Below are 16,825 nucleotides of genomic sequence, written 5' to 3'. Positions count from 1 at the left end.
GTACCTGAGACATAACACTGCATAGTCACACACATTATCCAAATCAAATTTATGAATGATAAATGTAGATGCAGTTACTCCTACCCACTTTGTATGGTTGTGCTGAAATGTGGTTAATGTGAATATCTGAGTATGTAGCAAATGCATGCCAATTGATGTTGATGGTACCACTTTCATAGTGTTCTAATCATAAGGAGGGCAGCAGTGTACATAGCTATATCATCAGTGAACTATCAAAGGTGTCATTTGGTAGTAGTTCTTAAGGTACTAAAATACATTGTAAAATACTGTGGCTGTGTTGCACTTCGGGGAAAATTTCAGTTCTATCTAAAAATCTAGAAACAGAGACTGTTCACCCAGTTAGGCTTGCTAGCCACTCCATCTACATCCCATCATGGAATAAGTACTACTTAGGGATGAAATTTTATTAAAGGTATATGTGGATCAGAGCTAAGACTTCATAATTCTGTTTTGTACTAAGTTTCTAGGTCTTCTCCCTGCCCTGTCTCTACCCCATCCCCTCATCAGCCCATTGAAGGTTTGGCAGAACACTCTTATGTCCTCTGCCCAGATCATACTGCAGTTGTCTGGGATCGATGGACCAGCATGGTCTGCACCATACCTAGACTTTTACATTTCTCTCTCTCCCCCCCCCCCCCCCCCCCCCCTCCCTCCCCCCGTCATATAGCCTGTTAGACTAACTTATTCTTTTTTCTCTCTGTGCTTCTCTTGCTAGTCTTTCCAAGGCAATATTGCAGTAGAGTTACCTCTGTTAAATGGTGGGGGCTGGTTGATGTATGTCCCCTCAGCGCACTGTGCTTTGAGGGGCTTCCGGCTGCTCCCTAGATGGGGCACCGTGCTTGCATTTCTTCCTCTGTCTCCATGTCGTCTTTTTGTGCATTAGCTCAGCTTCATTGATGGTAAACCTTCGGGTTTTCTCCCCAAGCCTAATGACCTAGTAGTTTGGTCCAACCAACCAACCTCCCTAGATCCCAGCTCCCCCCTCCCAGCATTATTTTACATTAATTGAGTGAAATGTGTGCAAAACTTTCAAGATACTGACACTCATAAAACTTGGACCATTCTTGCTTCATGTCAAATACTAAAAAGGCCCTGATGCAAGGCTATGCAGGAACATAAATTCATTGCCACGTTGACTTTTTTGTTTAAGTTTCTTACTCTTCCCTCTCTTATAACTAGTGTAATGTCTTTTTTTCCCTATGAATTCCTCAGGTTTCTTACTCATAGATGTGTAATGATTGTAGCAGTTCAAGTAACTGATCATGTGATGATGCATAAAGTAATAAATCAATATTGGGTGTTTATCTAGTTTGTGCCTGAAACCTAAATTATGTGACAACACAGATATGAGCGGCCATTTAAAAAGAAATTGTAGATTTTGGTAGTATCATGTAATTTCTTAAACAGTGAGTAGTATATAATGTGTAGTGTTACTAGTGTAAAATATGAAACCAATGAATAAACAGACTTCTATTTGTAATTATTAAATAAAAAAATGTTGAAAACATGATTGCTACAACATGCACTATGTTTGAGACATAATTGCATCTATTCACACTGGGGTATTTATTCCCACATCTAAAAGGAATGCAATGAAGCACACTTTCTTCGCTCCTCCAACCCCTCAAAAATCGCACCACTGAGTAGTGGTTTTTAGTACTTTTATACCTAGAAACAATCTTAAATTTGCAGTTTTGTGCAAAATTAGGAACTTAACATCTTCCCTGACTGACTACTGGCTGCAAAGGAAATGTCTTGTCTTGTGTGTGCTTCAGACAAAATGCAGTAATAGTTTCATAAGAATAAGATTACTCCTCACACTTCAGTAACTCAGATCTCCTGTTTGTAGAAATGCATGGCAGTGTTCTTATGGTTTACTCTAAGTGCAGTCTACAGAACAATCCCATATTTATGCATTTCATTGATTATAGTTTTGTTGTTACAGGAGATAAAATGCTAGACATTCCAACAGGAAGAGATTCACCCGTTGCTAGTCAACATTTTACCATTATATTTAATACGTTTGTCATGATGACTTTATTCAATGAAATAAATGCTAGAAAAATTCATGGTCAAAGGAATGTGTTTGAAGGAATTTTTACAAATCCAATTTTCTACAGCATTTGGATTGGAACTTGCCTTGCTCAGGTAAGTGGAAAGAAATCTTGGAGATGAGTAATATTCTTTAAAGTAGCAAAAACAGTCATAACACCTATCTGTAATAAATGCTGAAAATATAAACTTCGCATTACAGAACAAAACGAAATGTAGATTTCCTAGTGATGGTCGTTGGTGACATAGTTTCCTCCTCCTCCTCCTCCTCCTCCTCCTCCTCCTCCTCCTCCTAGTATACTGTGTCATAAGAGCCTGTTAATTACCTTTGATCAGCTAATCAGTGCAGCATTTGTTTTTTAGAAAAGCAATACGTACTAATTCTATTTTCAGTTCGTTGAAATTGTGCAACATCTCCTTTAAACAAGGTAAATAATAGCAGAAATAAAAGTAAAATCTGGAATTTCAACCATTTGCAAAAATTTTTCTTCTTGTCCAATTTCCAAAAATTGGATGATAAACTTTGGAGGTTACATTGTTAGCCTGGTATTCACAGTATCTTTAACTGACAGTGACTGGTGAGCGATTATGAAAGGACTAGATCTGTCACAAGATAGTCACAGGCTAATAGGGGTGTTTATTTGCCAAAACAGATGTCGTCCTCAAAGCGAAACTACTTCTGTCTCACCATTACAAATTTTGTTGGAATAGTAATTTCTGTGAGAAGTCGGAATATTTGAGTATGCTCACTGGTACGTGCATAAGTTACCTTGGGAATTACTTAAAGTATACAGCATTAAATGTTGTCATATTAACCAATAATAGGTGTTGTGTTGCAGCAGAAATTCATTTATTTGAAATTGTAATCACTAATGAAAATAATTTTCAGTTGTTTCAGGAAGTGTTGGTACAAGAATTGATAAAATTGTTATAACATTGATTTATTTTGCCTGTGTTCTGTGCTCATTATCCAGTCTTCTTGTCTTATTCACTCCTTCCAAGTAAACTCTTGTAAATTTTCAGTCAATAGTGGTCATCTGTTGACCCTAAATGCAGTGAAAGATCTAAAATAAAAGTAGTTAGCAGTGACACAAACCTAGAATGGTATTTTGTAACTGTCACTGTACTGTTCAGTACTTCGTATGAACTAATGACCTGTAGTCCACATACATTGTTTATACTGATAAGAAGCAGTGACATGTACAGAGGGCTCAAATAATATTATAGAAATGTTCAGCGAAGCTGAGACAAACTGTGGTATATGTGGTTACACATTTGTTGTCAGGAAGGCTTCGGATGTGTCGCTGAGGTAGGTCTTTCAAGAGAGCTTGTCTGTAAATCTTAAGTTACAGTGGAATAGTATTCAGGGACAGTGCAATTGAAATCACCTTAGTAAACCAGGTAGTGCAGTAGCCAAGTTGTTTGACTAAAATTTGTGAGGAATGAGTTTCAAATCCCCCGTTAGCCAATCAGACTGAGGTTTATGTACAAATGCTGGAATAGTTCCTTAAATTAGGCCACAGACATTCTCATAAATCATAGTGTAACTGCATTTGTATTCTACATCTAATATCATTGTCAATAAAAACATCCGTTTGTGACCTGTTAAGATAGTAGCTTTTAAGCAAAATATGCTTGCAACATGTTGACATTCTTAATCTTGTTAGTAACACAGCTTCAGGCATACAGTGTACATAGTTTCCCACAATGAGAACTAGTGCAGTTGATTGGAAACATCCATGACCGAAAGTGTGGTGTTAATTGGAAATGATTCTGGAATCTTTGGAAGACTATTTTCACATATATTGAATAATTTAAGCCCAGGCTGAAGCTACACTTGTCAAAAATATTGTTTTACTAGTTGTTATACATGTTGTCTACAGCACATTATAACTGAAGGGGTCTTAAGCTTTTGGTCTGTAAAAGAGTGCATGCATGTACAAATTAGCTGTAGTCTCAGAAACTAACACACCTGTAGCAGTGCCGGCCGCAGTGGCCGTGCGGTTCTAGGCACTGCAGTCCGGAACTGCGGGATTGCTACGGTCGCAGTTTCAAATCCTGCCTTGGGCATAGATGTGTGTGATGTCCTTAGGTTAGTTAGGTTTAAGTAGTTCTAAGTTCTAGGAGACTGAGGACCTAAGATGTTAAGTCCCATAGTGCTCAGAGCCATTTGAACCATTTTTGAACCAGTAGCAGTGCTCAGACATTGCTACCATGCAGATAAGGTACCAGCCATACCCAAGTATTCATAAGTGATTTACAAAAATATAATTCTACCCTTAATTTAAGGGTTGACCGAGGAGATAGAGAAGATCCAAAGAAAAGCGGCGCGTTTCGTCACAGGGTTATTTGGTAAGCATGATAGCATTACGGAGATGTTTAGCAAACTCAAGTGGCAGACTCTGCAAGAGAGGCGCTCTGCATCGCGGTGTAGCTTGATCGCCAGGTTTCGAGAGGGTGCATTTCTGGATGAGGTATAGAATATATTGCTTCCCCCTACTTATACCTCCCGAGGAGATCACAAATGTAAAATTAGAGAGGTTCGAGCACGCACGGAGGCTTTCCAGCAGTCGTTCTTCCCACGAACCATACGCGACTGGAGCAGGAAAGGGAGGTAATGACAGTGGCACGTAAAGTGCCCTCTGCCACACACCGTTGGGTGGCTTGCAGGGTATAAATGTAGATGTAGATTGAACCGTTTGACTAGAGACTCTGGTGATACTCTACACCTTGAAGAGAGAATCCACTCGCATATCAGACTGACGGATTGCTTGTAAATCTTGACAAATGGAGTGAGTGTAAGACCCCTTCAAAAAGCCAATTGGAATAATATGTTCAGAGATCATCCCTAAAATGCTTGTCTACAATGATATCACGCACCTACAGTTCTACCTTCAGGTATAACGGTGAGGTCTATCTTCAACGTAGCAACTTTATTTAAGATACAAAGTTATTTTTAAAGGCATCCAACACTATCATAGCTATCGTACCGAGCAGTGCATCAGGTCAGCATTTTCAAGCAGTGTTTAGCCAGTTCACAATGAATTCTGTTGTCCTCTAGCCTTTCTTTGCTGTAGATCATCAACCCCCTAAGGATCAAGTATTAATTTTTCAAATAACATAAGGTTTGGGGGTGGGGTGGTCAGCTTCATTCTTCCTGTTGTAACTGCTAACATCATGGTAATTCGTTGTTTTTCTTTTCCAGTCACTTTTAATGAGATAATTTTCCCTCCACTGTAGTTCACTATCATATTTCTCAGCACGACACAAAAATGGGTGAATGTCGTCAGTGTTGCCAATCTGGTGTAAACAGTAAAAACTATGCTCCTACTGCATTTGGATAATGTACCTCTGGAAGTTGTTGAATTCTTCAGTACAATCTTGTGGCAGTCTCGGTGCTAGTGAAGGACTTGAACAGATTGAGGGGCCACTCACAGGCATAAACGTGCAGCACCAGTTGATACTCCCACAGAATTTTGTCTGTGGTATCTTCAGGTCAAACACCATTCATGCGATTCTTCCAAACCATACTTTCTTCCAGTTTCTCTGTTGTTTCTCCATAACAAATAAGAATTTGAAATGTTTCACTGTAGCTGCAAAAAATTCTGAAGCTTACTGCTGAACCCTCCTGTCCCCTACCCTCACTGATGTTACCACTCGTTGGTGAAGACTAAATTTGCTATTTAGTTAGTGAAAAAATTGTGCACCCTGTCATGCAAAATAACTGTGCTGTGAGTGAGATAATAGTGATTGTGTAAGTGAACTGTCAGCAGTTGAGGAATTACAATGTTATCTTGTAAACGAAAATTAAGTTCCAGACAGTAGCAATATTATTGTTCCATTTCAAACTAACAAATGAGTGCTATGGATTTTGTTTCTGTGATGTGAAAATATAATGATATTTGTAGGGTAATGCGTATAAGCTGCACCATAAATTCTTTTTTTACCAATTTGCAAAAAAAGTGTGGGTTATATTCAAGCAAATATGGTGTTTGATTTTCGCTGATTCTTCCTACACATTATAAAAATTGAATTGAAAATGCTTCCTGAAACACCAGAGAGAACATCCATGCTGAATTTACGAAATCTACTCAGTATTTTAGGTAGGTGTAAAAGTCCATGCCATTCATTAGGTTGGCACCACTGCATTGTGAAGCCACCTTTTTTGTTATCAATTGTATTCATTCAGTTTGGAGTAAGAGCATTATGAAGAAGAGCATGTGTTATTTAAAGCTAATTCTGGTGATATTCAAGGCTAATCAGTATGGAGTGTCAAGTGGTAGGGAAGCATGGTAATGATTTTCTCATTTTTGAGAAGGAAAATTTGACTTGGGTGATAACCGCAGTGTGGCAGACTTTCTCTTTTTGCTGAAAACTGGCTAAATCAAGTGGTTTACAATAGTCCTAATCAAACAGTGCACGAATTAGCACAAATTGTGGAATGCAGCCACACAACCATTATGTGCCACTTGCTTTCAGTGGGAAAATACAAAAATCGGGTACAATGGTACCACGTGTGTCATGCAACACCAACAAAAAGAAGCAAATAACAATTTTTTTTTACCAGTTGACTTGCTGTTGGCATAAGCCACACTTTGGGAACATTGTTACAGATGACGAGAAATGGTTCATGTATGTGAACTTAGGAAATAGTGGCTCAGCCCATTAAAAAAAAAGCCAACAGCCCATATCAAAAAATCATGTTGTCCATTTGGTGCATTTAATCACTCTGGATTGCTTCCAAGAAATGGAAAGATAAAAGCAGCAATGTATGCGAAACAGCTAAGGTGACTTGCTGTTGGTATTAAAAACAAAACACTTGTAAACCTATGTTGTTCCTCCATGATAATGCACACCAGCATATGGCCAGTATTATCACTGGAGCAGTTGCTGAACTTCGTTGAGAACCAATTGCTCTCCATCCATATTCACTAGAATTAGTTCGATCAGATCACCTTCTTTTCTGGTCGCACTCTATCAACACTCAGGGACAAGGGTTTAATGATGAAGCTTCTCTTAGCAACTGGTTGACAGATTTCAACAACTTGAAACCGCAACATTCTACAAGAGGGGTCATAGCACTGTTACCTTGATGCTGGTAGGCAGTCACTGACAAATATTGTGATTACATATATATAATGTGTGTTATTATATGGCAGAGTAATGTATTTTATACTGATAAAATAAAACCGTGGCAGTGTAAAACTGACAGGGACTTAAATACCAACCTAATACATAAAGACAACTGTTTAGAGCAAGCTATTTAGCACCTAAGTTTTTACACATCTCTTGCCATTCGAAATTCATACCCTGTCTTGAACGTCATGCAAGTACAGCTCAGTTCATGGTATTTTCATTAATTGCACTAATCATAGAAATGCTATATTGACATTTAAGACTTAGCAAATCTCAAATTGTTCATTAAGTTTTTTTGTAATGGTTTCATTCGACAATGAAAATGTTGGATTTTATTGACAAACTTTTAGTATAAGTACTCCAATGGTTCAGAGATAAGCCTGTTTTTGCAGTTTGGCCATCTTGTCCAGCAGCGCAGGTCTCCAGTATAAGTGTGACATCAACTGCATCAAACATGGGAAGACCCTCCAGATGAGATCTCAGATTGGACAGATGCAGTCCATCAAGGAACCTGAGGCAGTGCCTATAGAACACTGCAATATAAAAAAGGCCACTGGCAAGGGGCCCATGGAAGGAGAGGCAGCTCTATGGCCCGTGTTAACAGTTGTTCCATGGGCACTGAATCACTAGTGTTCCTTAACATTCCTATTTCTTGTCAAATTGTCACCAATATATATTTGAAGTGCAGACTGTTGGCATCTGTCGGTTCCTGCTTGGGTAGCTATTCAGTAATGTGGTGATTTGGTTGTAATATAGTAACTCAGATCTGCATTACACAGTGTGCCTGTGAACAGTGCGCCATGTTTTATTGTTGTCCCCCCTTTAGTCAGTCTCGTGTTGTCCTGTCCCTGCCATCTACTTTACCGGATATTTTAGCTGATGACGCTCGAGCAGCTGCTCGTGTTCTGCGTTTTATAACTTTGACTGGCTTGTCCAAAGACATCTAACCTTTTTACTTATTTTATCTGCATCTTTGTCAGGTCTTTCTGGTGTCCCCCCCCCCTCCCCTTGAGTTTTACTAGATTCCATGTGCTCTAACAACGGTGACTGGGCGCTAATGACCTCAGTAGTTGCGCGCCCTTAAACCCCACAAAAAAAAAAAGTGTGCCTGTGTTCCATGTCACTGTTGTGCAAACGTTTCAGGGTTTTAATGAAAGTCAGTCTAAAAATTACACATCAGACATGGTTTATGTGGCTGTGTTGACTTTATTCATATAATAGTTATTTTTGTTTATTAACGGTAACTTCTTTCTCTGAAGGTCGTCATCATCCAGTTCGGAACAGTTGCATTTTCTACTGCCAGTTTGACACTGGAACAGTGGTTATGGTGCCTGTTCTTTGGGGTTGGGACTCTTCTCTGGGGCCAGCTAGTGACCACGATACCAACTAGAAAAATTCCAAAAATACTGTCGTAAGTACTTAATATATGAAATGTACTTGCTCTATGCTCTTCTCCTTTTTCCAGCTACTGATAAACATCACTTCTGAAAGAAAACTTATTCATTTCGTTGTTCAGTGTAATGACCGTATAATTTTGAATAATAGTAATCTAATTTTAGGACCAAAATACCAAATGTATTACGTTGAACTACTGCATATGTATTTCACCTTTTCTAAATAGTAAATCTGATTGCTGCGTGGTTAATATAGTGTAAAGGTTGCTTGAAAATAGTAGTTAGGCTGAAGTTGCTCATTAAAGCTGCTCATTAAAGCAAATAACACAGCAAAATAGGAAGAAACATAATTGCAGTGTAACTCTGTCATTTATCACTTTATTACCATTTTCACCATTGTTATCTCTGCCATATGGAACGCAGTTTCTGGAGGCAGAAAATCTTTCCTCGAGATCTTCCTTTAAAATTTAATTGTAATATTGAAATTTTAAAAAAAAGCATTTAATGGAATATATTAAAAGGATTCCTTCTCAATTTAACTACATTTGATTTTATTGTCTATAACAAACCTTTAGCATTGTCATATGTGTAGGTTCTGTATTTTCATACTACCCAAATTTTGTGTGGGTCCTCACATTTTTTGTTACATTCTTTGCCAGTGTAGCATTTCCCTGATTTTCTGTTTATCAAATCTGTTGTCCCACTTTGATGAGAATATAAAAACCTGTTTTTGCTATAACTTCAATATGTAGATACTGGTGAACTACAATGCTCACTTTAATCCAGTATTTTAACTGAATTCTGTGTTGCAGAAATAACATAAGCAGGCAACCTGCTTACATAATTCTGTAATTATGTTCTGTATATCTGCTAACAATACACATTATATATATGCCTTTACAAATGTCTGCTTGTGTCTGTGTATGTGCGGTTGGATATGGGTGTGTGTGCGAGTGTATACCTGTCCTTTTTTCCCCCTAAGGTAAGTCTTTCCACTCCCGGGATTGGAATGACTCCTTACCCTCTCCCTTAAAACCCACATCCTTTCATCTTTCCCTCTCCTTTCCTCTTTCCTGACGAAGCAGCCGTGGATTGCGAAAGCTTGAATTTTGTGTGTATGTTTGTGTTTGTTTGTGTCTATCGACCTGCCAGCGCTTTCATTTGATAAGTCACATCATCTTTGTTTTTAGATATATTTTTCCCACGTGGAATGTTTCCCTCTATTATATCCATATGTATGTATTTGTAGATGGGGTCGTGGTCACCCAGAAGAATATACGGAGGCGATAGCTCTTGGTGAAGAGAAGTTTGATCCTGATTCTCAGGATGGCAAGAAGCCTCGTGCAGGCCAAATTTTGTGGATTCGTGGCCTTACAAGATTACAGACCCAGGTAAGTGCTAAAATTGTTCACTGCTGTCAATAAATCCACACACATAGGTACTCGGTTGTTTCTTATAATTTTGTTTATTACTTTGTTTTTGTACTGCTTAATGCTCATGATTCTGTTACTAGTATGGTGCTCATAGAAAAATCAGGCAAGGTCTAAGATAATAGTAATAGTGCTTGAAATTGTTGCTAGAACATCCTGAAAATTGTTGCACTTGCGTAATTTACAGTTTCCAATAAAAAACGTAAAGTTCATAAACCCAGAAGATACCTATGAAATTTTTAATGTAGATTAGTGTTTTATTTTTTATTTAGTTTAGGAGCAGATGTCATGTGTAAGTAGTATATTTGTCAATAGTTTGGATTTGAATGTGAGCTGTACAGCTTTTGTTCTGCTTCCCGAAAGTTGAGAAAGGTGAATAAAGATAATCAAAGTTCCCATTTGAACTCTCTTGCTGTATCTTTAAAGTAGTTGTGGTGAAAATTTTTTACTTCCTCGACACAATTTAGACAGTTAAACATTATTATTTCCTCAGTTTTCACCAAATGACAATCTGATAACTAACAAACGGCCTGTGTCAGATCTGTTTTAACTGTATCATGTATTTCTTCTGAAATCTCTGTCTGCTATGAAAACTCTATTCAACCTTGCCTGGTTTGTAATAATCATGGTTTGCATTTGTTATAATTTAAAAAATTGCAGAAGTTAGCTTCATAACAAGGCTTTCATTAAAACTAACAGATGTTAGTAAACTTCAGTTCACTTATTAAGAACATTGTTTTACTCAGTTCTGTGTTTGACAACCTAACTTTATGAATGTAAATGGAAAGATTCATGAAATAGTTTACAAAACCTTTTTTCACCATTTGATTATATGTTGTAACTTGCATTTGTTTTGCACTTTAATTTATAGACTTTCTTTCAGGTAGTTAAATATATTTATCATATGCCCCTGATGATAATTGGTGTTCCATAAAGTGGTATGGCAAATGCAGCCACTTACATTATCGCTTTCGATATATTGAGAAAATGTTGTAGTTGGCGATGAAGCAGCTAGTCCACACAGCACATGTTGGTAACATCCTGGCAGTCTGAGGTATAGGTCTAATTGTATATCATAGCAATTACATTATGTACCTATTTATCAATACGTTGCACTGGCTCTATTTGTTGACACTTGCAGTAAACAGTGTTCGGTATTTCGAGAGGCATGCAATTTGTGTATGTTTTGAAGTACTATGCATTGCATTGTCTGCTATAAGTATCAAGTCTTAAAACAGACTGCCCTTCACAATTTTGACTTGCCCCATTTTAAGTTTTATATCACTGTTCGCACAGTTTCTTTTCTTTGTGTTAAAGTGCAAGAGAGACTTGCTTTTGCTGCACACTGACAGTGTGGCTATCAGGTGCCGCTGTAGCCAGTTGTAGGAATAAAAAAATTAAAAATCCGAAACTGGGGGACAGAACATGCAAAAAAGAGAGAAGAAATTCAAAAGCGATGAATAATCAATCATTAGAAGTTGTTCATCTTTGTCATTAATTGTAATTTTCGAATTCCTTGTTCTTCTGTACAGCTGAGAAATATTAAAGAATGTGCCGGTTATTTAAATGACTGTAAATGTTTAAGAAAATGTGCCAGACCAGCAAAAGTGGCACGAGCAGTCGTAAAAATGCACTTAGATCCTGCAGCACGGAACAAACTCTGTTCAGATAGCAATAGGAGGTCTCTCTGAAAAGGTAAATGTACCACAGTGTGACAGAAACATGAATGCTAAGGCTCTCTTGTGATATGCCAAGCAGGTCACCGAATTGCCGTTGCCCGACGACGGGGACGGGGATGGCATCGCGGTTCTAGTTCTGAGCAACCCGTGTTGCGAGCGAGTTTGGGGTCCCGTCAGCGCAGGGAGAGAAACTGTGGTGTAGGGGACGACAGAGGTAGCTCGTAGATCACGCTTGCCGACTGCTTGCCGAATAGCTGCTGTGCGAAACCAAAATGTAGTTGCCAGTCGTGTTGTTGATGTGTATGGATAGTAGAGATTTGCAATTAGACTGAGTATACCTTGAAAATTTAGCTCACATGCACTCTGTTGTCAGTTCGGCGACCGTGTCACTCACGACCCTGACGTGTTCCATCACTACCCATTCAGTAGATACGTGCCCGCTTCTCATACCGACCTCGGGTCTGGATTCAGGTGCACATCACCTCACCCGTCGACCACTTTATGGACACCTGTTTCAGAAGGAACGTCGGAATGCCAGTTGCCTCCAAAGTCCAGACATTAAGAGGCAGCTCGTGCAGCTGACGGCGCTCCTCCTTTCTGCCCTTAGTTAATTAATTTAGATTTGAATGCTACTTTAATTAGTGTATGTATATTTAGACAATACATGTATTTTGTTCATTTGTATTATTGTTGTTGTTGTTGTTGTTGTTAAACAGTTCTGAAATAAACTGTTCAGTTTTTTTTGTTTTTTTTTTATTTTTATTTTTTTAAAAAACTTTGTGTGAGGGATTGCATATGGTATAGGGAAGGCAGTAAAAGGGGCAGTCCGTAGCAGTTTGGGCGAGTGGCCAGTGGGGGAGTGCAACACATTCTGTGGCCACCGCAGACTGCAGCTCACCTCGCCATCGAGTGTGGGGCTGTCTTTTCTCTTCGGTCTCTGTCCTTTGTGCACAGACTGTAACTTACTTCGAGTGATGGCAAAATGTGGTGATCTTCTTCTCTGTTCTGTCTCCCATTATTGCTGAAACTGGTGCTGGTATTTTCTAACTCAGTCATTGTGCCCTGTAGTAGACCAGTGTGTGTACCTAGATCTTGGAAGACTCTGCTTCAGTTTCCTCAATGAATAACCATTATCTTTCCTTCCAATTCCTTTTTTCCTCCTCATCCTCATCCTCATCCTCATCCTCCTTTCTTCTTTCATCGTCCTCCTTGCTTTTTCCTGCTCCCTCTACTTCTTTATCTTTTCCTTCTTATTTCTTCTTACCCTTCTTTTTCCCTCTACCCTCCTTTCCATTACATCTGTCATTACCTGATATGCTCCTTCCTTTTGTCCAACTACTGCTGCTCTGTCCTGCATGTATAATATTCCCTTTTCCTCTCTGGCACAATTACATTCTGTTAGTACATTTGCTTGCCTGTCAATCAGTCTGTCTGTCTGCCTGCCTGCCTGCTTGCCTGCCTGTCTGTCTGTCTGTCGGTCTGTCTGTCTGGCTGGCTGCTGTGTGCCCATCTGTTTCCTACTTTTTTAATTTTTTTAATTTTTTCATTCAGCCTAACCCCAATTTTAACCTCAATTTCTCTCTTCCTTATGTGCTCCCACCCCCCCCCCCCCACCCCCCATTCTGTTAACCATCTGTGGTGGAAATCTCTCCTAGTGTGGTGTGCAGTAAGGTGCACTATATCTAAATCCTTTATTTGTCATTGTTAGGTGAATAACTCTAGCATATATGTGCTCGACCTTTTGGGATCAGAGGAATTGCATTCTCTGGTTCAAAGGCAACTCTCCTGCTTTATTGGTGAACGGGTACCGGCAATTGCACTTTCGTTGATACTTTCTTGTGTGCGAAGTATCATTGTGTAGCATTACTTCAGTGACCAGAATCTCAGGTTTTTTTATATGTACACATGTTTGGTATCTTTGAGGCTATGTAATGTTAAGAGGATTTCCAGGTGTGTGGCAGTTCAAAATTTAAATGAAAATGTTCATCATTTTCAATTTATCAGTTAGTAGCTTCGGTGGACTGGGACCAGTGTATATAACATCATATTTCTACTAATTGTATTTAGAGAATTTCTGGTGCAATGTAAGTGTGTCCAATTCTCCACGGACAGTAGATTTGCGATAAAGACTTTGGACCACGACGTAGGTTAAGTCGGAGTTTCTCGGACTGCCCACTGCCGGTTTCCGTCTGCCATTGGAGGCTCCTGGCGACGTTCGACTGCCGCGCTCCGGGTGGCGGGCCTCGCCAGGAGTCACTTGGACCGCTAGATTACTCTTAACAACAAATTTATCGTGGCAAAGAGAGCGCGCCCCTCCCTGACGAGTGTCCTTCCCTGTGTTTGCAGCTGCGGGTTATCAGGGCTTTCAAGTCTACACTGGAAGATCTGGAGGAACGGCGCTCTGTACATAGTTTACACAGCTTACACAGTTTGCGCAGTTCGCGAAGCCACACTGGGCCCCGGCCCCTGTCGGACATCACTTTCATAGACGAGGATACGGTGCGGACACCACCTTCACCGGGAGCCCGTGGGGCCACCCGGCAGCTGGAGCCTGCACTGCAGCAGGCCGCCATCACAGCGCCGTCTCCGTCGGGGGCCGAGACCCAGCCCGTACAGAGTACTGCAGACCGCTCACCCTCCCGTCCTCGGCCCGCGCTCCAGACACACCACGCACACCCGTCGCCTGCCCACTTGCAGAATCTATCACCACAAACGACTGATGCGAGCCCCTCCCCATCCGCGACACAACAGGTCCCACCTGATTTACCCAAGCTGGTACACGAGACTAGCATATAAATTCTGCAATCATTTTTATCTAGTCTGATGGCATTGAGTTTACCTAATTGGAGAGGAGTTCTCCCAGTGACCCCGTCCGTTTGCCTTTCACCTTCCACAGCTCGCTAGGGACCCCCGCGTCTGCTCTTGGGCGGGAGATGCAGGTTTGTGGTGGTGATGCTGTAGCTCCTTAACATTAATCTTTATTTTTAGTTTATTACTACTGTTAATAGCAATAGTGGTTAAATGGTTACATGAATGTTCTTTTTATCTGTAAGACAGAATACGGGGAGGGAGAGTGTAACTGGGAGCACTGCATGTCGGTCGGTTGAAGTCAGAGGGGAGATTATGGGATGGGAGTGCCGCAACATGCTCTTTACCCCACTCACCTTACCACTGTTTATTTTTCTTCACTTTGTGTGTGTGTGTGTGTGTGTGTGTGTGTGTGTGTGTGTGTGTTTTCTGAGTCTGTGTGTCTGTCTGCTTCTCTGTCGGAAGATCTTGTATGTTATCTCCATCTGCATTTCACTAGCGCAGAGAGAAAGAGAGAGAGAGAGAGAGAGAGAGAGAGAGAGAGAGAGAGTTTTTTTTAGTATGCACCTATTGCGGGAACAGCATGTGTGACTACTTCTTTCTACCTATTTCACTTTTCAGCATAATTTTACCTGTTTATGTGTAACCTTCTGTTTCTTGATTTTGCTCTTACTCTCTGTAGATACGGATGTGTGTTTGTGACAATACTTATTTGATGGTCTTTGTTTTAATGCCTGTTTTCTCAATTCCAGCTGTTAAGTTCTGTACGGTCGGTTCTAGGGGGGCCAGGGCTGTCTGCAGCAGGAAACCTTAGTTCCTACTCGCTGTAGATGTGCCAGCTGCAGTTTTGATCCCTCCCATTCGATTAATTTTTTTTTTTTCAGTTATGAAACATACTACTGTTTTTCTGACCATTGTTACCCTTTACTCTTGAAGGTGATAGGTGGTGAGTTGCAAGAACGTTTGATTCCGGTCCCCTACAGCAAGAGCTCCACTGACCAAGCTGTAAGCTGCTTTCCTACTTTCTTTCTTGTCCGCTTGCATTTATTCGCAGTGGGGGTGTGACAGAGGCTGAGGGTGCACATTAGTGGCTCCCACCCTGTTGCCCCCTCCAGCCTCTGTTCATTAGCCCTGCTGCTGCTTTTGTGGCAGTGAGAGGAGCTTTCTGTGTGTTGTGCCTTTGTATAACAGTCTTGGTGTCTTGCCTTGTCCAACCTTTTCCTTTAGGAAACTGACTGTTAGTTTTTACTTTTTTTTTTTAACTTCATTTTACACTACCCCACTTGTGAGCCCCAGTTTAGTTTGCGTGTAACGCGCGAGTCCTCAGAATGGGGACACTCGCGGTACTCGCTTCAGGTAGGTGGCTATTTTAAGTGCATGGTTTTCTGTCGTTGGTTTGTGCACCTTTTCTGTACTTTTGCCACATGCCCGCTCCCGCTCCTTTTCTTTTCTTTTTTTCTTTTCTCTGTTGCCGTCCGGCTCGGTCGGCCCGGCCCCAATGTTGCAGGTGCCCCCATCCCTCGCTGCATGCGGAAACAGAACGGAACAAATGACTCTGAGCCGCGCCTCTTACTTCAGAGTAACCAATTTCAGATGATAAAAATTTCTGCATGGTTTTTTCCTTTTTGTTCCGCTGCAAGAGTTTCATCTTTAGCGGTCGAGTGTGTTAAACGCCGGCTGGAAAAGGTGCGTGGTGTGTGTTATTACAATTTTCTTTCGCTACTAGAAACGAAAGTCGCCTGCCTGTTTCAAACTTTGATATCTTTTTGACACAATCCGGGCGTGCAGTGCTGCTTTTGATCATTTTTCTTATCATATAAGATCTCAGAGTGCTCGTCGGCTGTTACTGGGTCGACTTACCCCAAGCTGATGCCGAGACGGTCGACCGGCTGGTGTTGCGTTACTTAAACCTGTGCTTAAATCTGCAAAGGTTAAATATGTATCTGTACGTATGTATAGAGTTAAATATTAGACTGACATTTATTGCTGCTGTATTGTGTTGTTATTGGCTTGCAATGTAAATAATAGGTGTGTTTTTGATTGGCAAGGCAGTGTGCTGGTCAGGAATGTTTTAATATTTTTCTTAAATTTAAATCATAATATTACTGTTGATTTTTCTCAGCTGTTGACAAGTAGCATGAGTCCATCAATATCAGCATGATGGCAACTTGGAGTTTGATTTTTCACAGATTGCGAGTTGCTTGGCCAGTATGTCAACAAATTTAACGAATTGAGTCGCTGTGTTATTGCATGTTGTTGTGTTTATTAACATTTGGAATTAGTACTTTTTTTAATTTTGATTCAG

At 40.3% G+C, this 16,825-nt stretch overlaps 1 protein-coding gene across 4 annotated transcripts in view; it reads left to right on the top strand.

The window, feature by feature from the left end:
* The window catches only part of LOC124555120 (plasma membrane calcium-transporting ATPase 2), a 370,405-nt gene that overhangs the window by 317,842 nt on the left and 35,738 nt on the right, over window positions 1–16,825 (top strand). For 2 of the 4 annotated variants that reach the window (XM_047128923.1, XM_047128922.1), the window contains 4 exons: window positions 1,967–2,169; window positions 8,469–8,620; window positions 9,853–9,994; window positions 14,059–15,599. In XM_047128923.1, the coding sequence (XP_046984879.1) occupies window positions 1,967–2,169; window positions 8,469–8,620; window positions 9,853–9,994; window positions 14,059–14,508 (947 nt within the window). In that variant the 3' untranslated portion in view covers window positions 14,509–15,599. Of the gene's footprint in view, window positions 1–1,966; window positions 2,170–8,468; window positions 8,621–9,852; window positions 9,995–14,058; window positions 15,600–16,825 lie in introns of those variants that run through there. The other 2 variants (XR_006968519.1, XM_047128924.1) reach the window with 2 other exon arrangements.

This window comes from Schistocerca americana, chromosome X (assembly GCF_021461395.2).
Source record: "Schistocerca americana isolate TAMUIC-IGC-003095 chromosome X, iqSchAmer2.1, whole genome shotgun sequence".
NCBI classification, from domain to species: domain Eukaryota; kingdom Metazoa; phylum Arthropoda; class Insecta; order Orthoptera; family Acrididae; genus Schistocerca; species Schistocerca americana.
The sequence above is the reverse complement of the archived record's forward strand: the minus strand, read 5'-3'. Positions and strand labels throughout refer to the sequence as shown.